General features: G+C 41.8%; 2 protein-coding genes across 5 annotated transcripts in view; one reads left to right on the top strand and one right to left on the bottom strand.

Moving 5' to 3' along the window:
- The first annotated feature begins 10,870 nt into the window (after window positions 1-10,870).
- Window positions 10,871-18,195, top strand: LOC104829335 (cytochrome P450 2H1-like). 3 transcript variants are annotated; one of them, XM_010563513.1, is made up of 9 exons: window positions 10,871-11,058; window positions 12,502-12,664; window positions 13,529-13,678; window positions 15,117-15,277; window positions 15,684-15,860; window positions 16,278-16,419; window positions 16,710-16,897; window positions 17,365-17,506; window positions 17,990-18,195. In XM_010563513.1, exons 1-9 carry the CDS (start codon window positions 10,879-10,881, stop codon window positions 18,169-18,171), a joined length of 1,485 nt encoding a protein of 494 aa, XP_010561815.1. In that variant the 5' UTR covers window positions 10,871-10,878; the 3' UTR covers window positions 18,172-18,195. The 3 variants fall into 3 exon arrangements, with proteins under 3 accessions (XP_010561815.1, XP_010561816.1, XP_010561817.1); XM_010563514.1 differs by having other exon boundaries at window positions 10,879-11,058; window positions 15,117-15,286; XM_010563515.1 differs by lacking the exon at window positions 15,684-15,860 and having other exon boundaries at window positions 10,879-11,058.
- A 6-nt stretch (window positions 18,196-18,201) lies between these two features.
- Window positions 18,202-21,277, bottom strand: part of BLOC1S2 (biogenesis of lysosomal organelles complex-1, subunit 2) — a 14,228-nt gene continuing 11,152 nt past the window's right edge. Inside the window, exons 6-7 of one of the 2 annotated variants that reach the window (XR_774108.1) lie at window positions 19,615-19,726; window positions 18,202-18,626 (exon numbers count right to left, since the gene is read on the bottom strand). The gene's annotated coding sequence lies outside the window, so the exon portion shown is untranslated. The remainder of the gene's footprint in view (window positions 18,627-19,614; window positions 19,727-21,277) is intronic. The other variant, XR_774109.1, reaches the window with a different exon arrangement.

Here is a 21,277-nt window from a genome sequence, read left to right on the forward strand (position 1 = left end):
TGAACACCTCACAAAATCACTGGTGGGACTGAACAGCAAAAGGACAGCCTCTCTCCTGCATCCTCCCATTCTGGTCAGAAATTATTAACAAACTAGCCAAGCAGTAGAAGTTGTTCATTTCTCAAAATAGCACAGTATCACTGTCGTGGTTTAACCCCAGCTGGTAACTAAGCACCACGCAGCCACTCGCTCACTCCCCCCCAGTGGGACGGGGGAGAGAATGGGAAGGGTAAAAGTGAGAAAACTCATGGGCTGAGGTAAAGACAGTTTAATAGGTAAAGCAAAAACCATGTGTACAAGCAAAGCAAAACAAGGAATTCATTCACCACTTCCCATTGGCAGGCAGGTGTTCAGCCATCTCCAGGAAAGCAGGACTCCATCATGTGTAAAGGTTACTTGGGAATACAAACGCCATCACTCCAAACATCCCCCCCCTTCCTTCTTCTTCCCCCAGCTTTATGTGCTGAGCATGACGTTGTATGGTCTGCAATATCCCTCTGGTCAGTTGGGGTCAGCTATTCCAGCTGTGTCCCCTCCCATCTTCTTGTGCCCCCCCCAGCCTCCTTGCTGGTGGGGTGGGGTGAGAAGCAGAAAAGGCCTTGACTTTGTGTAAGCACTGTTCAGCAATAATGAAAACATCCCTGAATTTCCAACAGTTTCCAGCACAAATCCAAGACATAGCCCTGTGCTAGCTACTATGAAGAAAATTAACTCCTTCCCAGCCAAAACCAGCACAATCAGTTAACACAGAGGATTCACCCAATAGAGGTTTGAGGGTTTTTTGCCACAGGGCACCTACCAGCCTTTCAATGGGCTGTTTGATAATGACGCTATTTCCAAACATTGTTCCACACTTTTCCTCTGGCAAGGAGAATGCATCAGTGGTGCACAGGAACCCAGACACCTCCCATAAACCATCTCCGCAACTGTACTGCAAGGACTTCACTTCTGTTCACTTCTAAAAAGCATTTTTAATGTTAACATATGAGTGCATGACTTTTGGGAATAAAACTGGATGATTTTGTTTACTGAAACTCAATTGTGAAAACAAACAGGATTGGTTGGTTTGTTTTCAAAAGATAGTTCGTGTATTTGGATGAAAACTAGAATACAAACCCAGAATTTACTTCCTGCTGGAGAATTACGATTCTGTCCACCCACTTCATCAGCTCTGGCATTAGGTGAATTAAACACATCCTAAATTATATAGCAACACACAGCTGGAAATGTGTGTGGGAGTGTAAGAAAAAGCCAGCAGACGATCCTGGTCAGACCAATGCTCCATCTATGCCAAAGCCTGTTTGGTAGTGCATGAGTATGTGAGTGTGTATGGCACACACTTTTGACTGCTTGCAATGTACTCTGTAATGACAGTCAAAGGGTCAAAAAGGTGGAGTTTGGGAGAGAGGACAATGCTTTCCTCACCCCTCCAGTCACAGCCCTGGGCGGGGACGAGGAGAAGACTGAGCTTTAGTGAGGGACTGTAGAAAGAATTTCAGTTGTGTAACTCTTGATGGGATTAATTGGTTAGTCCATGAGATTAAGGGTGTAATTCTTAGGTTGAAGAGGAGACAAAGAGACAAAGACAAAGCAGAAAAGACCTTGACTCTGTGTAAGCACTGCTCAGCAGTAATGAAAACATCCCTGAATTATCAACACTGTTGTCCGCACAAATCCAAGACATAGCCCTGTGCTAGCTACTATGAAGAAAATTCACTCTACCCCAGCCAAACCCAGCATATTCTCCACCCCTTATTTCATACCATTTATGTCATGCTCAGGTCCCACACTATCCAATACATCCTCATTAACCACCACTACCCTCCCCATCCTTTGATATAATACACAGATATCATTCCCCTAGTCTACAGACCATAGTAATAGTCCATAGGGCTTGGGGAAACTCGATTCAGATTTAGGAAGAACACTTTATTATGTAAAAAGAGGGCGGTGAAGTTCCTTTTTTTTCTTTTTAAAATTTTCCTTTATAAAGGCTGAAATACTTTTAAGCAGGCTTTTGCCCTCACTTGATCTAGAGGTCCCCCCAAGTACACCTGGATCAAATAATAAATAATAGTCCTTCCTTAATAGCTTTTAGTCTGAAGAGTCAATGTACCTTACATTGAAAGGTACAAAGAAAGAGGTCATGGTACATTGAAAGGTGCATTGAAAGAGGTCATGGAAGTTCACTCTTCATTTTCATTGAAAGCTATTTAGAAAGTCTGATGTTGGACTCTTTCAGCTGATGCCTGGATTAACTGAGTTCATTAAGAAACATTTAACCAACCCATTTGCACTGATTAATCAAATATCCTTCTTGCCAAGCTCTTATGAAATATCAGATAGGCTGTGCAATGTGTCTGGTTAGTTCTTACTTGTACTTTGTTTTGCTTCCAATGGCTGTATCATCTGAGCTATTGAATACTAGCAGAATGTATTGTACTGTACCACATGTGGATCACGGTGCCTCTTTTGCCTTAGCACTACTGGGAGATTTACTTTAGTTAATAACTCTATCTGAAAGTCACATAGGAAGAAGGCAGGGGTACATACCTAGATTTTTATTTTTTTAATCGACAGTTTTTCATTGAAATGTCATATATCTCATACCTCTTAAGTGGGGAAAAGAAATCATAGCTGATGTTCTCTTCCACTATTCCAAATGAGTTTAAGCCAAAGGATAGGGCACATCTTTCACGTTTATGAGGGATAGGCACCATATTTTCCAGAGGAGGAGATACATGCAGGAGAAGATGGTGGCTGGGAGGAGGGGATGAGCCACCTTTCACACTTAAGGGAGGCAGGGCTGAGAGCTGCAGGGGCAGAGTCTTAACATGGGCCCTCTTCACCCGGTGGTCCCACACATGAAACGTAGTGAGGGAGGACTGGAGGATCTTGTTATGTGCTTTGGCTGTGGGATGGGACGAGAGAATCAACACCCAAATCCAGACAGTTGCCATAGTCCTTGTGGGCTCTGAACCAGTCACTATCAAACATTAAATGAAACTCAAATACAATTATTAGCTTAGAAGATCTCACTTGAGCATGAAATGCACATGAAGTACATTTGCTTTAATCAAGTGAACTCTGGCTTTGATTCACTGACAAGTTCATCTTTTATGTTACCTTCCAAGCCATTGCTGCTTGTGCCATGCCAGGAAAGCACTGTCTGTTCATCTGCTACCTAGGTACTGCCTGTGAGTTCATGCAAGTTCTTGTCCCTCATGGGATGCAGGTCATGAATGCTGTATCAGTTCACTATTCACTGCCAGAGCATTTAATGGCTGATTTCCACCGTGATAAGTAGAAAAGATGTCCCAGAAACTCCCTCTTGACCCTGCAAATTCTCCTTTTCCATCTGTCACCATGTGGCTAGTGTAGCCCCTCACACAGAGATCTTTTGGCCAAGGCAACCACTGGTCCTCCCTGTCTCACCTGTCTCTGTCTTGTACCCTGCAGCCCCACTCCATACTCACCAGTTTGGCACTGACTTGTACAGAGAAGTGTCCATCCCAGGCAGTGCCCTCCACCCTGTCCTGGGCTCTCTGCACTTCTCTTTCACTTGCAGTATATTAAACACGCTCCTCTCACTTTCTTGCATTTTCTGACACAGCCCTTCTTTCTCAAGTTATTCTACATTTCCTTGGTTACCATTTACATTAGGGAAACATGATTTACACTTTTACTGAACTTGCTGTATTTTGCCATGGTTAGGAGAAAAGCCCAGCTGACAGATACTAATACCTGTAAACTTGAAGTTAAAATGCTGCTGGTTTATGGAATTTTCTCCATTCAAAAACTAGCCTCCCAAACGATAAGAAAACATGTAAATCCATCTGTGGGAACTTGTCTGAAAGACTAGGCTGATGACAATAGCCAATAGTGTGTTCTCCTGCAGACGTCTGTGTTGTATTGTGCTAGGGGTTTCTTGCATGATACTGAGGAAATTGCTATAGCCTGACTTTCTACACAATCAACAGGAAGATGGTGTCACCATGGTGAAGAAGCGTCCTCCACCACCATCCTCCTGCTAGAACACTCCAGGGCTGGCTGTGCCACTGTGGTGGGGTCACTTCTTAGGGCTGTTCTGTTTCTTTGAATTTCTCCTTTAACTTCCCAAACCACCCTGCTACTTCTGTGCTTCTGTCCCTAGCCGGACTGAAAGGCATAGTGAAGGCATATGTTATATCACTTGGCATTACTATCAGTTACTTTTTTCTTCATGTTTTAAATACATGATTTCTCATCTGTTTTCCTTATCACTATAGTTACTTGATATCACAAAGTGTAGCCAAAGGTTTTATTACTTGGTGATTGCTGAATTTTTCTTGAATTTTAAATTGTCCATTGGTTAATTTTTCCATCATAATTTTTCCTTATGATATGCACTGTTTTCAGAACATACAATCAGCAAGTTACATTTTTCCATGATCTTTTGAGATGATGATAAGCAACTTCTCAAAGTTGCTGAATGACTCTAGTTAAGGCCCTAGCCTGAGTTTCAGCAGGTCTGTGTTCAGGTCCTGTCTGTACTGCAGATTCCCTACTCAGCCTTTGGGAAGGCGCAGTGGGCACTCTGCCCTGTGATGAAGGTGTTATAGTTGGGGACAGCTGATAAAGTTGCCCCTTCACTTCTTTATCTCCCAGGGCATGGACCTTTTGCATGCTGTACACCATGGAGGTTCTGCAACTGGTTCAGGAGCTCCACTGCTCATGCAAGCATCTGGGAGCAGCAATTTCAGGAGCTCTGGGACTGACTTTTCCCATTTCCTGACTTCTTTCTGCCTGGCTTGGGGAAGCGCCTCTTCTTTCTTGTTGCTGACCATAGTCTAGAGCTAAGCTTCTTGGCTTTATTCAAAGGTGATGGGGTATAGCAGCAACACAGTGATTTACTGTTGGTGGGGTCACAGGAAGGTTGTTATCATCTTAATTTTCTTGCCCTTTTGGAGACTAAACAAGCAATTTAGCATGTATTGCAAATGACTGGTGAACTTCTTTGGCTTCATCCTTTTTCAGCTGAGTTATGGTTTGGGTCCAGTGAGTTCATATACAAATATTTAACCAATTTGAACTAGCTGGTCAAATGTCATTTCTGTGATCTGAAAACTAATGATGTGGTTTGTAGCTTATCTCTAGTACTACCTATGTAGCATGTTACAAATATGGGTGTTACACAAATTGTTGAATGCTGAAGTTATCACTGAACCTTAATACCTGCTGATCATGGCAGATCCTTTATCAAATTGCTGCTAGAAATAAGGCAGAGGTTGATATTATGATTTTCTACAAGGCACTAAGGAAAGTCCTATCTGAAAGTAGTAAGAGTTTAGTAGGTGAGATGTTGTTATTCACAGCAGAACAAGCGAGATGATTTCCACAAGCTACTCTGCTATCCTGCTCAATGAAAATGTTCAGTGAAATGTCACATTATAACATAAGGACATAGGAGCCTGAGGATAGATGTACTGGATCACGACAATAGTCAAGCCAGCTCAGAAACCTCTCCAACAGTGGCTTAAAAATGAGTTCCCAAGGAACAGAATAAAAGCATGGCAACCCAAGAGGAACATGCTTTCAGACTGCTCCAGTCTCCAGTGATTCCTGAGCCATTGGTGGTATCTTTGTGTTTGAGTACCCTCAATGGATTTTTCTCCCATAAATTTGCCCAGTTAATTTTTGGACACATATTATCTTGCAAAACGGTCTTCCACAGCTCAAGGGCATGGTGTTTGAAGAACCACCTTCTTTTGCCTGTTTAAAACCTGCTAATTGCTATTTTAGTGCTCTATACAGGAAGAGAATATGAGCAGCCATTCCCTTCTTACCTTCTCCAAACCCTTCACAGTTTCACAGATGTCTGCTATATCCACTTCATTCATATCTTTCCCAGCCCAGAGAGACCTAGTCCATTTAACCAGTCCTTCCAGACTTTAAGTCATCCTAAATGCCTTATTCTAAGGCTTTTCAAGGTCTACACCATCCTTTTGGAATTGCAGCTTCACACAGAATTCCAGCTAAAGGTCCACCATGGGCTTGTATGGTGATGTAAAGAGGTGCCTTTTGTGTTCTCTATTCCTTTTTTAATAATGCCTAATGTTTGGTTTGCTTTTTTGGGCATCCTACTTGGCATAGAGCCCCCTTAATATTCAGGCTACAATGGAGGAAAAAATAATGAATAAAAACTCTGACATGGTCTCCTCTTCCATGACCTCAGTCTCCCAAAAAACAAAGGGTATCAGACGTTCTCTAGGAGTGCTGTCAGATTTCCAGGCTTCATCAGTTGTAGAGCCTCTTGTATTTATCTGTCCAGGGGCTGCCCTCCACAGCAGCAGGAAGGAAGAGCTGCTGCAGCACAATCTTTTGCATGTCTTGTTTCTCCCCACCACTTCCCAGCCTCCTCCTAGCAAAGAGAAAGGGTAGAAAGGCTTTGTCCTTGTAAAGTTTAAGGAAAGATGGGAAATTTGGCCTATCTAAAGAGATGCTAATGTTGCCGATAATGTTGCAGATTGATCTACAGTCTTCATGAGATCAGGAAGACCTTTCCCCACCAAAACCTTTGGTTGTAGCCAGCCAGCCTTCCCTGCTTATTTCTTTCCTCCCTAAAGCATATCAAACATATAGTTGTGTCTCAGGGGTGAGAAAAGATTCAAATGCTAGATGTCTTAAGGTGTATGTACAAGTATTATCCAGCCTTCACAAAGTGCTTGACTGGAGCAGATAGCCCAGGAGACTTTTGAAAGAGGTTGGAGCTTGCACAGTTGGTGCAACACTAGTGTGTTATCAATGCTGTTTTTGTCACAAGCTAAAACACAGCGCCATACTAGCTGCTGTGAAGAAGCCAGAGCCTGTATACCCTTGGAGGCTGTGAATACACTTGAAGGGGCTGTTTTGGGGATAAAAAGGTGTCTTTTTTCACACAGACCCAAGCTGGAGGAGAACAAAGCAAGTGAATTAAACAGTAAGTCCAGGTTCCAGATTGAAGGCTGCTTGTAAGCACAGGATGGGATCCCAGGAGCCGGACCATACATGCCACTAGGCAGGCTGCGCAAAGCAACATCCTCTGGAAGACATTCAGAGTAAGGCCTGGATTTTGAAAGATTAGTTCATACAATGGTGTCCCACCCTGTCAATTCGAGCTCAGATTCACAGGTGAAGCCAGAGAATGGTGCCATTTCATAACAAGACCAGAGGCCCCAGCATCTGCTTTCATACCACACTGGGAAGAAAGCAGAGTCTTTCAGGTACTTCTTGTGTATGCGAACTGTATCAAGATGGGCCTCTCATATTCAAATAGCCTCTCATACTCAAATAATTCCTGTCTTCCTGTCATCAGACGTGACCCAAGACCTTTGGCAGTTAAATCTCTTCCCAGTGAAACTCACGGATCGCTCCAAGCAGTTCTGGCTTTATCCCAATACCATTTTGAAACCCTTTAGGGATTATGCAAGTTAATTAGATAAATAATTAAAAAGCCACGTCCAGATGTGGGATTGACTCTGTGAGCAAAGCCCTGCTTTTCCAGCGCATTAGGATTCACAGCAGTTGTTTTGGGGATGCCAATAGAGGAATGCAAGGCAACTTATCAGTAAAAGAAAATACAAACAACTTCAGTTTTTCCTTGACAACACTAAAACTGACTGTTCTCAATCATATAATCATCTCTCCAGACACAACCTAGAAGGCTCCTCTGAATTTCACCCATCTGCCCACTTCTGGTTTTAAATACCCTTGGTGTGCAGTATTCAGAGCAATGCCTGTTGTACCAGAATTTGCAGAATTTGTTGCTGGTAAAAAAAACTTCATTAGGGCCAGGAGAGATGCACAGGGTATCAGAGTTATCTGCCCCAAAACAGATCCCTAGCAGTCAGATATGTAAATCTGTGTAAGTCTCTTGAGGTTCCCTTTGTAGTTAAGGAAAACAAATAAACTTCTTTAGTGACTGACAAACTTCACACTAAAATAGGTGCATGAGAATGCCAGATGACCCATTCTCTGGAAGTATCAGTGTTTCTCCACTAACAGGGGCGACTACCTGATTTGTACACCTACCTTTTTGATATCTAAATTTAGGTGGGAAATGTTTCTTTCCTCACTGCTGTAGAATCTGCTAGTCCTCAGCTAATTGGCCTAAAGATAAAATCTGCCCATCCTTTAAATCCCATTTTGGCAGCTCAGTAGAAAACAAAGGCTGGTATTCACAGTGTATCTGGTTATTTTTGTACACATGAAAGTGCAGATGTGGGCACTCAAAACCCGATTGAACCAATGTGGACTCAAGTTCTAAGCCAATGAGTTGGTTGGTGCAGGAAAGAAAATGCCTTTCATAGCCCATTACCATTACCTGAGAGACAAATAAGAGACTTAGATAGATATAGATATATAAAAGAATATATATATAGGATATATAAGAATATATCCATTGTTTTAACACTTCCTTCCAGTGTCGCACCACCTAAGGGGTCAGTATCATTTTGGCTATGTGTCTCAAAAGATGTAATGGGATGGGCTGAGTGCTGGCAGGTGGCAGAGCCTGTTTCACTGGCTCAGAGGAACTGAAATGGTCCCTGACATGGTTGTTTGGGTGGGATCTGTCTCATCTGACATTAGTTGTCTGAAAGTCTGGATAAGCTCCCTCTCTAGTGTGTGGAGAGAAATAGGCATAGCCGGAGGACACTGACACCCGTTTAATGCTCACCCACTACCAAACAGGTGCTGGGCAAAGATCCAGGTGTCTGAGCCGAAGAGCGGGAGAGTGTGACCAGACCCTATGGGGTGATGGCGAAGGGCTCTTCTGTGGGGCCAGACCTACCCAGGGAACATAGAAATGGGGACTTATCACTCCTGCTGGGGATCTGGGGCTGCAAAACACAAAGCTTCTCAAGAACAGGGGAGGGGAGAGGGAAAAAAAAGGGGGGGAAAAAACCCCAAGCTTTTTCAAACAAAGCTGTCCAGGGAGGTTTTGCTACAGAGCAACTCTGTTTGACCCACTCCATTTTTCTTGCCAGCATTATACGCTGCACTGTCTTTGAGCACCAGTTTCATAGATAGGAAATATCTGACCTTTGTTAATCAGAGATAAACATGAAAATAATATCATTTGACACAGATTCTCATTCAGATAGAGTTTAAGAGTAATTTCATGTTTCTTTCTTATTACACAGATTTCCTTCAGTGATAAAACTGTGTTTCTATTCCAGTATGTTCCCATTCCATTCCTTAAGCTGCAGTTGTTATCAGCTTCCATTCTCTACACCCCATGTCCTCTTCCCTTGTTTCTTTCTTTCCTTACTGGGGCTTCACTGAGTCTGAATTAATACTGCTTTAGGACTATTATATTGCTCTCAAAAATCAAGTTTAGTAACATTCATTAACCTTAATAACCAAAGAGTAATTCATGCTCTTGACACTTAAGCAGTGTCAGAAAATAAGTATAATTTTGCACCTACTAACTTTCTTTTTCTCACCTTGTACCTACTTCACTGGTTTACTGCACTACAGGGTTCCTGAAACTTGAGCTATGCCATTTAGTAATTATGTGTCTAGTTTAGGAAAGGCATACCTGTTATTCAGACTCCTTCCCATACCTACTTAGTTTTAAGAAGATATCATCCACCCAGCCCTGGCCAGCAGCAAGCCTGAGTGCCTGCTGAACGTGCAGCCCCTTTCACATCCCCTTGTACAGTGATGTTTCCTCCAAGCTTCCCTGACTTGCTCTACTCATCTTGCTATAGCTACTGTGTTCAAATGTGCTCCAAGAAAGGATCAGTATCTCCTTGCAGAAAGTCACATATAAAGGAAATACACAGCCTAATGCCGTGCCTTGTAGTTGGGGCTGAGTGGAAAGTGGAGGAATGGCAGGGAGGCACATTAGACCCAAGGGGCTGTAGGAGTCTGAGTACAGTGGTTACAGTAGATCACTAGCACTTTATAGACAACCCCTATGATGTACAGACAAAATTTGGCAACAGAGTCCTGGGATCAACTCTTCAGTCTCAGATGACTGAATCACTGTTCTGCTCTACTTCTCTGCCAGAAAACACACACAGTTCTCACCCTGTTTGTAGGGGTTTAGATTCCTGTAGGGAGGAGAAGTGGGAAGCATAACATTTCATTTAAGATTTTACATTGCATTAAATACTTGATATTAATTAAGCTAATCATTCTGTTAAGCTCTGTTCAGGGTGTCTTTACCTTTCATGATCCTTCTATGGATCTTCAACTAGTTTCTAGAAACATCAGAATGGAGACAGCAGGTTGCTGCAGGGATTTGTGGTTTGGGGGGAGCCTCTGACCATGTAAATGCTGTAGGCAGTATGGTTTGTCTGGTTGAAATGTCAGATTAAGACAAAATGAGTGTATTCCTCAAAATCTGAATGTGTGACTTGGGTACAATTGCATAATTTCATTCCAGAAATAGAGGCGAAATTCCTAGGAGGAACTTGGAGTGATGCCCTTTTTCAACCACACCTCCCTACACTGTGCTCAGATACTAGAGGGACTGGCAGATATCAATCTATGCATGAGGGCAAACAGCAAGAGTTTAAGCATATACATAGCAGCTAGGCTCTAAATAATTCTGCATTTTGAGTTTGTTTGACAGCATTAGAACATGATTTCTTTAGTCCTACATGAATGATTACCCAAAGGACCACAAGCTGGAGAGGTAAAAAATCAGCATGCAAACAAGGAGTTCATCCCTAGCTTGTTCATTCTTATCTTGAGCAGGTTAATAAGTAATCTCATATCTCAGCAGGAATAGGAAGGGACTATTGGCTAATTTCATCTGTGTGCTTTGGTATCATAGCATATAAATAAGCATGAATTTACAGGTCCAACATCAGGCTCTTCTGACACTTGTCTTCTCTTCCTCAGCCCACCATGGAGCTCCTGGGAATGACCACTATTTTCTTGCTGCTCTGCATCTCATGCCTTCTTCTCTTTGCCTCATGGAGAAGCATATCGCAAAAAGAGAAGCAGCCTCCTGGTCCCATCACACTCCCCATTGTTGGAAACATACTCCAGCTGAACGTGTGGAACTTGCCTGAAAGCTTGAAGAAGGTAAGGGACTGTGTCCTTCTTTCTTACATTGTCTCCATTGCATATAAAACAAAGCCCAGTCCAGACTCTCAGTTTAATTCACAAGCTTAATTTGCATTGACCAAACATCAGACTCAAACAGAAACAAATGGTTTCCCAGAAATACATGCTTCTGAAGTCTATACATTGCAATAAATTATATATCTAAGTCTGTATCTAAGTCTATATATTGCAAGTCTAAGTCTATATATTTGCAGTATCATACTAATGATGAGTACTGTGCTGACCTCACAGCAGTACTACAATTTGCAGTGGATTTGCAATCAAGGCACTAATGCTATTGCAATATTCACTATACTTCTCCTGTGCCCAACTCCTCACCACACTAGCAACATGGCCTGGCCCTTTTTGGGGGAGGACCCTGCTCCATTTTGCTGCCTCTGCTCACTAGCAGATGGGTCAGATCTCCTAGGAGTGGAAGTAGCAAGTGAAGGGGTTGAAGCAAAAAAGTTTGGAGGTGAATTGTGCTGTCCATTCCCTCCTCTGGCTGACATCACCCATCTGTCAAACAAAACCTGTGCGTTGCAAGGCCTGGGAGGGGATAGGTGGAGGGAGTTCAGCTGGAGTGCCTGTTCATTAGGGGACTGTGAGGGGATGGTGGCAGATGGGTGGGAAAGGCGGGTGTCCCTGAGTTCTTCAGAGCGAAATTGTGGTGATGGTTGACATCACCGTGTGTATTGTCAGATGCACACATACCCATATGAGGTCCTTTTTGCCTTCGTACTTATGAACGTTGAGAATCATGAGCACTCTCAGGCATTCTGCTTTGTTTCAGAGCGCTAGGTTATTCAGTATCCCACCACAAAAAACCTGGGACTATATCTAGTTTGCTCTTAAAAAGTGAGCACAAGAAGTGTTCTAGGTTGGACCAAGTAGCCCAAGAACCTTTCTGCAACTGTAGCCAAAAGCAGATGCCTGGGAAAGAGTACATGATTAGTGCAAGGATGCAGTGACCCTCCACTCATATACTTGCTCAATTTCCAGAGGTCATGGCCCAGGAGATTTTAGAGACAAATGTGGTATGCTTATGCTCAAAAACCCTTTAGGTGCTTGCTTCCGTAAGTGTATATAATTGCTTTTTGAGCCCATGTAAACTGTTATCCACTCTGCTCTCTAGAAAGGCATTCCAGACTGTTTTGCCAGTCCCATGAAGAACTATTTTCTTTTCTGGGATTTGGACTTGACACCTCACTATTTCCATTCATATCCCCTATTTCTTGTACAATTCCCTCTTCCCCTGGCTATAATTCATAGTTGAAAGACCTCTGCACTGCTGCTAATCAATGCTATGTCTCAGCGATGATGGGACAATGGCACATCAACCCTCAGATCCTTTCGCTACAAACTTCTTTTCACATGATTAACATTCACACATGTTGTTCTTTTTGTTCCTCTTTCCTATAGCTCAGCAAGAAGTACGGTCCTGTCTTCACAATATATTTAGGCCCACAAAAGGCTGTGGTGCTCTATGGCTATGAAGTTGTGAAAGAAGCTCTGATTGATCAGGCAGATGACTTCAGCGGAAGGGGCAATCTACCACTGCTTAAAAAACTCTTCCAAGGCACAGGTAATGTTAGCATACAAAGCTGATGCTGTCAGTGCTTCAGGAGCACAGCTGAGAGGGCAGTTGAGGACAGAATGGTGCATTTCATTTACTCCTTTCATGCATACAAATTAGCAATAAAAGACTAAAAGTCCAACTCATTACTTGGACCCTTGAGTAAATTGGACCCCTGGAGACTGTTTAAGGTCCCAGGTTGGCTTCACTGAGTGCCTTCCTATTTTCAGCATGTTTTAAATTCTGGCTAAAAATTTGTTATTAAAAAATGTGCCTCTAAGATCTTACATTCTCCCATTTCTGAAAATATTGACAACATACATACAGCTAAGCAACCAGCAACAGGAAAGTCCACAGCACAACAAAGACAAGATAATATAGGCTGCCCCAGTAAGGACCACATTCAAGGTAAAGCCCTGAGCTTATTCACCAGGGTAGTTCCCAGTATGGCATGTATCTGGGTAAATAGTACCTATTCCATGGTACTATATTACAGTATCAATGGTATTGCAAATAATGATATGCAGTGTGAAGGTACACAGCAGAATGTACGAGCAGTTATGTTAGCGCAAAGGCCATGTGCTTGTGGTCAAGATCAATTCAGTACCAGTGTTACCTTGTTATTTACAACCTAACATAGATTTTCTTATTCTGGGAATAAACTCAGTTTTACTCAAAGTGGTGTGACAGATGGATCAGATTTGTCCCCTCCAGAATTGCAGAGAAGTTACATTTTGGGGCATATAGCAATTTCAGTATAACTCCACAGAGCAGTGTCTTTGTATGTTTGTGAAGTACTTACTGTGTAGCTCCCATTCAGGAAAAAGAAAAATCTGTTTCCTCATGGATGTCTATTTTTCCTTCCTGTATCAGGCATTGTGACAAGCAATGGGGAGACCTGGAAGCAGCTCCGACGATTTGCACTCACCACCTTGAGGGATTTTGGGATGGGGAAGAAGAGCATCGAGGAGCGAATCCAGGAGGAAGCTCATTTTCTGGTGGAGAGGATCAGGAACACACATGGTAGGACATGGACTTTGTGCCTGCTGGGACACTCTGCATACCTGCAATGAGGCAGTGAGGGGTATAGGACTGCTTCACCAAATCTGTGACCCAAGAAGTGGGCATGTGGCTGCTGTTTCTGCTCCCACAGGCAAAGTTATCACTGCTGGGAGTAGGTCAGTCAAAGGCACTGTGACAGTATGGAGGGATAAATGTAGGAGACCAGTGTAACCGCCTTATAGGTTTCGACCTATAAATCTGTTTCCTGGTAGTATAGAAGACAATGTTACTTCTAAGTGCTTCCCCTGAGAGTGGCACAGTACCAGCCTGGACCACAGGCTTCCTTTCCACAGCCAGCCTTCAATGTGTGCTTATTCTGCAAGGGGGGAAAAGCAGAATGCTGAAACATCAGTTTCCTGTGAGCCGCTAGCAAATTCAGTCTGGATTCACAGATAAACACTCCTGCTACAAATCAGAGAAAACATTCTCACCTGTATTGCTCTTATCCTTTCACTAATACAGTAATACTGTATTTCCTGTGCCCTACTGCAAGCCTCCATCTCTGGCTTACCTTGTTATGGCATCTTTTACTGTATACTAAAAGGCTTTGCAAGCAAGATATATACAACTGAAAAGTATAAAGCCATTATTTACTCTTAATGGAAATAATAAATAGCTAGGACTAGTTATCTACTAGGCTCAGCATTAATATACTCATCACATCCAATGAGATATCTGCTGAGACTTCAAGGGCCATGGAGTCATCAGTCAGGCAGAGAAGAGTTGGTGCCATTGCTCCTTGGAATAGGCTGATCCTCAATGCTGCCAAGTTGCCATTTTCTGACTCTTTTTTTTATTTTTAGGATTTTATAACTTTTCATGTTGTTGTTTCTCCTCTTGAACCCTTGAGATGCACCCTATGACTGTCTGCAGTTATACCTTTCCTTTCATTCTTGGGTCTTATATCACTTTTTTCTCACACTGTAGTTTTCTTAGATGCTTATGCAGCTGTGCTATCAAACCTAGACTTTGACCACAGGCATTTGAACCTCTAGGAGAGAGTTATACAACTGAGGTTACACTAATAGAGTTCATAAACAGGGTGTAATAACCTAAAGACATGGCTCAGGCAAAGTCCTTACGGGTTTTGGTGGGAATCTTTAGGCTATTTCTAATAAACAGTCTATAAGGCAGACAGGCATGTGTGAGCTGAAGAGGAATGAAGCCACTCAGACTAGTGTTCTGCTGAGAACAGGACAAAAGAGATTCTTAAACCGTTCAACAGGGAAATTAGTTAAAGTAGAGAAGAATAAATTGGATAAGCTCTTCACCATCCTTTCAAAGGAGTGCAAAACTCTGGGTCTGAAGAGGATGCAAAGCTTCCCTATAGTGTCAGAGGAGGGCATGATGCCTGAAATACTGAAAGCAAGATGATACCATTGGTTTTCTGTTGTTGCAGAGAGACCCTTCAACCCTGGCAACTTCCTAGTCCATGCTGTTTCCAACATCATCTGCTCCATCATCTTTGGGGATCGCTTTGACTATGAGGACAAGAAATTTCTAACTTTAATTGAGTTGCTAGATGAAAACAACAGGCTCCAGAACTCTATACAAATACAGGTGTGTACAGTTTTATTTAATTAATAAATTTGTTAATTTTTATAATATTTTATTAATGAATATTTACTCATGTTATTATTTTTTTATTGGAGTGGATTTTCCTACATTTGGAAAAAAATTTTGAAAACCAAATAGGCAGTTAAATAACCAATTCCTGTGTTTTCTTACCTTATGGAATTGCCATTGTACATCCAAAGAAGGATATCATTGCAAAAATTGCTCAAGAGAAGTCTATCCTTGAATATAGTGAAACCATAAAGTAAAAAGCATTAAAATCCACTTGAACAATACAGACCTACTGTTCCAAAACAGTTTAATTGCCCCATTTTCATAGTTACAATTAGGACAACATTTTATTGTATCCACATTAATCAGAATGTGCTTTTCCACCATTTTATTTTTACAGTTATACAATTTCATCCCAACTATCATGGAGTACTTACCTGGGCCTCATCAAAAAATGATAAAAAATACTGAAAAAGTTCATCAATTTACTTCAGAAATCATAGTGGAACACCAGGAAACCCTGGATCCCACTTGTCCTCGAGATTTTATTGATGCTTTTCTTAACAAAATGGAACAGGTAATGTAAGAGCAAGACACTTATCGAATTATAAGAAAAACACTGCTTGGATACCAGCTTCTTTCAGTTGTGGCAGGGCACTGGGCTTTTGCAAATACAGAGGGAACTTGCTTTTCTTGGCACATCAACTTCATTCTTACTTCTCCATTTTCTTATCAAGAATTTTTAAACACAGAATTAACAGCACTAGCCAAAGTTAGGAAAGATGGAGACCAATCTGGTTGATGTAATTCAATGCTCCTCCCACATATTATTTAGTAAAAGTACCATAAATGTTGGTGTTCTGGAGAGTGAGTGTCGTATTTTTGAAAGGACACTAGATGTGTTTAAAATCATACATTACAGGTACAGGACCCTCCTTTTTAAACAAGCTGCTTAGCTTTGTCATTCAAAATGTTCTGCCACATCTTCCTCCAGGAGAAAGGGAATGGTCACTCAGAATTCACCATTGAGACCTTGAGCAGAACCACGCTCGACTTGTTCCTTGCAGGAACAGGGACCACCAGCACCACACTGAGATATGGACTTGTGATTCTCCAGAAATACCCAGAGATAGCAGGTAATAGAAAAGGAAATAAAAAACGGAAAACTTTTAATAGGTCATGGGATCAATTTGGACAATTCCTGTCACTACCACATGTGGCAATGGTCCCCTGAGTAAGGAAATGTGCATTTGCAGTGTGGAAATGTGTATTAGTCTTAGTTCTATTCACAGGAAAAAGATATCAGTACTAAGTACATTCATACATTCCTGGTGCACTAAAAGCAAGTTTTGCTGTAAATATGGGGAGAGGTTTAGGCAAACAGATGGGGGTCTTGTCCATTCAACACTTATTTATTTCCTAACAGAGAAAATGCAAAAGGAGATTGATTGTGTCATTGGCCGAGACCGAAGCCCCTGCATGGCAGATCGGAGCCAGATGCCCTACACAGATGCTGTGGTCCATGAAATCCAGAGATTCATCGATTTCCTTCCACTTAATGTCCCACATACTGTGATCAAAGACATCAAGTTCAGAGACTATTTTATCCCCAAGGTCTGTTCCACTGTGCCTGAGAAAGGTCATAATCTCTTGAAAACAATGATGTGTTCTATTCATTGTATTTTATTTTCAAAAAACACTGAAATGTGATCTAGAATTAGAATAATGTTGTTTGGAAGTGGATTCTGGAGGTTATTGAGTCCAACCTCTTGTATTTGAAAAAAAAAGACTTCATCCTCTATGTGACGAGGGAGATAGAGCTTTCTATTTTTATCACGTAAATGTAAGCAAAGTTCTAATTTATTTGGAAGCAATATTAAATACTCTAATCAGACTCACCATTAAAATTCATTTAAAAAAATCTTTGCCATATGAATGGCACACAGTTTTATTTATTAAATGCTCATTTTAAACTGGTTAAACTTTGACTACCCTTCTATTCAGCCCTGGGAACTTCTCAATGCCACTTTGCTTTAGCACGTCTCCATTTTAACTTTATTCTCCTCTCTTTGTTAATTCAGGACACTATGATAATCCCTATGCTGACTTCCATCCTACATGATAGTAAGGAATTTCCAAATCCAGAAAAATTTGACCCAGGACATTTCCTGAATGCAAATGGTACCTTTAAAAAGAGTGACTACTTCATGCCATTTTCTGCAGGTAAGACCTCTTTCTATTTCAGATTCTAGACAATTCTCTCCTAGAACCTCTTTGAAGATTTTAGTGGCTCCATCACCATGGTCTCTACAGTGATGTCTGGTGATCTGTTAGAGTCACTTCTGGGCAGCTCTAACCCCTGTACTAGAGTTTCAGTTGATTTCCTTTTTTAGCAACCACAAAAGCTCCTCCACTGCATTCTACAAGAAGAGATACATGAAGAGAGACTCAGCCATGCAACTTCTCTCTCTCCAAACTTACCATCAAACAGCAGCAGAACATGAGAAATCAAAGCCTTCAAACTGCCTTTGCCCACTGAGCACTCATTGTTCTAGATGCTTAGCCCCTAGTTTAATTCATTTACTTCCCCAAAATGCTGCAGTGCTGCCTGTCCATTGTGAGATGTCTGAACTTCCATGGAACAGTGGTTAAAATAAGTTACCAGCAAAATACTCCACTGTCATTTTTATTATTTTTTGCTTGCAGGAAAACGCATCTGTGCAGGAGAAGGTCTGGCCCGGATGGAGCTATTCATATTTTTAACAGCTATCCTGCAGAACTTTGCTTTGAAATCTGTTGTGGATCACAAGGACATTGACATTTCCCCATTAGTCAGCACTCTGGCAAACATGCCCCGACCTTATGAGGTCTCTTTTCTTCCACGTTAGCCAAGCAGAGACAGTTGCCAGCTCCCAAACTCATGAAAGCTCTGGTTGAATGACAGTCATTTCCCAATCTGTTAAGACTGAAACACTCAGATCACTTGCTAGATACTTTATGGAGAGAAATGTGCTTAGAAAAGAAAATCGTATGGTGCTTTTATAATCACCACAGACAGCTCTAAACAGAAACAGAGTAGGCAATTGCATAGGGAAGGAGACAACTGCCTGTGCAAAATTATGCAGGTTCTCCTCTGCACCTGCCTCACCTAGCTCGGGTTCCTATCTGGCTCCTGATGTCCTGACATGTCAGGGTGTGTGGACTAGTGTTCTGAGAGCCCTGCTGCTACTGTCCATATCACTTGATCCTCTCAGCACAGCAGGAACAGACGCTTGTACTCCAGGGTTTCCACAGACTCTGCTTGCGGTACCTCTCTTCTCTGTATTTTCAATTTGTTTGTGACCTGTATGTAAAGGTAAGCATAAAACAGTGTGGGGGGGTTTCTGCTAGAAGACAATCATCTACTGTATTCTTGCCCCAATACATATTGTCTCCTGTGGTGGGGATGGAGTTTATCAATGACTGGGCAGATGGGTCCTCTCCTGGGGGATCATAATGAAGGTTTGTGAAATTACAATTTATATTGCAAAATAAAGTAGCAGTACACTGAATTGTTGTTTTTCTGAGATCCCAGAAGAACATCTTTTGGTGGAAAACCTACTCCACAAAGCTTATACTCCTGAATGTCTTCCAAGTCTTGTACATATCTGACTGTTTCACTTCACTCATTTATATGAAATGTATTATGGCTTGAAGACTGAGCTGGCCAATGACCTATATAAAATTTCCGTTATCAGTAACAATGTGGGAGAAGGCTGGACTGACCATACAAGACCCACCAGAACCCCAACTGTGGTTACAGAGCTGTCCATTGTGGCAAAAAAGGACCAATCAAACAATACTGGGATCCCCCAGTGCCATTTACTAGCAGCTGAACGGCAGCTTGCATCTTCCCATTATTTTATGAAGTGTGTAAAGATCACTACAGCAATGTTGCAATCAGGCAAAAAAAGATAAAAAGAGTTTACATGAGTTGCCAAGCATACATGTACAGATGTAGGATTGGCATTTCCTAACTTGATCACATTCCCTGCAATGTATAATTTATAGTGATTACAGTGAAGATAGATTGCTGAATCTGTGCTATGTGGGAAAAGACAGCAACTGTAATATTACCACAATGGCATTAACTGTTTATGTGAAACAGGCACAACTTCTTTCTTTTCAAAGTATTAATAAGCTTGATATACCATGAGTTGGTAGCATAGCATTGCAAAGGCAAAAGCCACAAATGTCGCAGAATCATGGAAATATGAATGAAAGAAAGATATATGAAAATATAGTTTATCACCATATACCAAAAAGGATCAACTATTAACAAGTCTTCTCACCAGATAAAAAGAGGAAAACACTCTATACTTTCTTTTCAGCTGTGCCATGACTAAAATAGGCAAAGCAAATGGCCCAGGGGCAGCTTCCCTGTTCCAGACATCTTCCTCCATGCTGAAAAGACAATGAGGCAGCCAATGCAAATCAGCAAGAAAACAGCTTTAGCTCCCAGAGACTCCACAATGATATGCAGCAGGGCTTTGAGATTAGAGGACGGCTATAGCTGTGTCCTGGAAGCCTCACTTTGTGTCACCTGTGATACAAAAAGCAGTGCAATGGTAACCAATAACTGCTCACAAGTCCTCTGGGTTAACTTCCTTTAGCACCAAGTAATATTATCACCTCCTGGGAGACTAAGGATCAGATATTTTTAAAATTCCAATGCTTACTGAATAGGATGTAGCTCATCGACCTTTGTTGACCACTAAACTGAAAATCATCCATTTAAGAAAACAACCATCATTGAAAAGCTCTATATCTCCGACAAAGCCATATTGCTCACTCTCTCTCTCTGCCTGCTAACACTCAGTGTTACTTAGACTTTATCTTCTGCTGGGACTGTACAGACAGTGCATTGCTTGCTCGTGTGCAGGACTAGGCAGGGCTATATGAATTTTCTATGGCAAACTCGACACAATGTCCTGTCGCTTCGCCACATGAAGAAATGGCTTTCAAACTCGATTAATCCATTTTGCACACTGTTTCTATTAGTTCCCAAATACCTCTCACAGAACATAAGTGCCTCTGTGAGCTCAAGTTTCCAAGACGTTTCTAAGAAGCTGGGGAGCAGCTACAGAAGCAAAAGTCAGCTGGGCAAGCACTAACAAAGAAAAGAACTGGCAAGTTCTCAAACCCACTAAAGGTATCCCCAGGTGAGGAACTCAGTGAAGCAATCCATGAAGCAAACAAATGTACTTGAGCATTTTCCCCATAACAGGGCAATAGCACTTGCCTGAGCTACTATTATAAATTAACATGACATACATAGATCAATTGTATGTCTGGACATTAAGGATAGATGTGGGTCAAGGGAGATGGGATTACTAAAGGTGAATACAAGCAGTTTGGAGTAGCCAGGTGTAAACTCAAATATCTTTAAATTTTTTGATGAAGAGGAAAAAATCACGGGCAGAGTGCATACCAGAGCCTCATGTGCACATATATGTTACATACCCCTTGTAGGCTGCAGGAAAGGATGCTAAGACATTTGTGAATTCCCACACAGAAGCTGCATTTAAAAGGGAAAGTTATAAAAACTGGTTTTATCCACAGCTGTCAATGTTCTTAGTGATTCTCCCAGTTACAATTTCAAAGATACATTTTGACCTCTTGGGATGTCAGTGCTCCCTTGATAACTCTATACAGTAGCATGTTAAGCTATATATGACTGTCAAGAGACCTAAGAGTTGAAAGTGGCTTTGTATCACATAGAATATACTGAGGTTCACCAGCGCTGTGTTACCCTGAGGACGAAGCTCTCTATTGGATTACTAACTAACACTGAAGAACTTTGGTTCTGCGACTCACCTTTCTAAATGGATCTTCTGTTTGCACACAAATACACCAGAGATATTTTTCACATGGGTCATAACTGTAAACTCACAATACTCGTGCGCTGTGAGCTACACTCCCCCCCCCCCCCCCCTCCCAGACCACCACACCGAC

The sequence above is a fragment of the Haliaeetus leucocephalus genome, unplaced genomic scaffold (assembly GCF_000737465.1).
Source record: "Haliaeetus leucocephalus isolate CR32 unplaced genomic scaffold, Haliaeetus_leucocephalus-4.0 Scaffold168, whole genome shotgun sequence".
Taxonomy (NCBI): domain Eukaryota; kingdom Metazoa; phylum Chordata; class Aves; order Accipitriformes; family Accipitridae; genus Haliaeetus; species Haliaeetus leucocephalus.

Excerpts from the sequence above, each read along its gene's own strand:
- LOC104829335 (XM_010563514.1), top strand. The coding sequence starts at position 10,879 with ATGGAGCTCCTGGGAATGACCACTATTTTCTTGCTGCTCTGCATCTCA. Across the intron at positions 11,059-12,501 it reads TGCCTGAAAGCTTGAAGAAG|CTCAGCAAGAAGTACGGTCC; the intron begins GTAAGGGACTGT and ends TCTTTCCTATAG. Across the intron at positions 17,507-17,989 it reads CTTCATGCCATTTTCTGCAG|GAAAACGCATCTGTGCAGGA; the intron begins GTAAGACCTCTT and ends TTTTGCTTGCAG.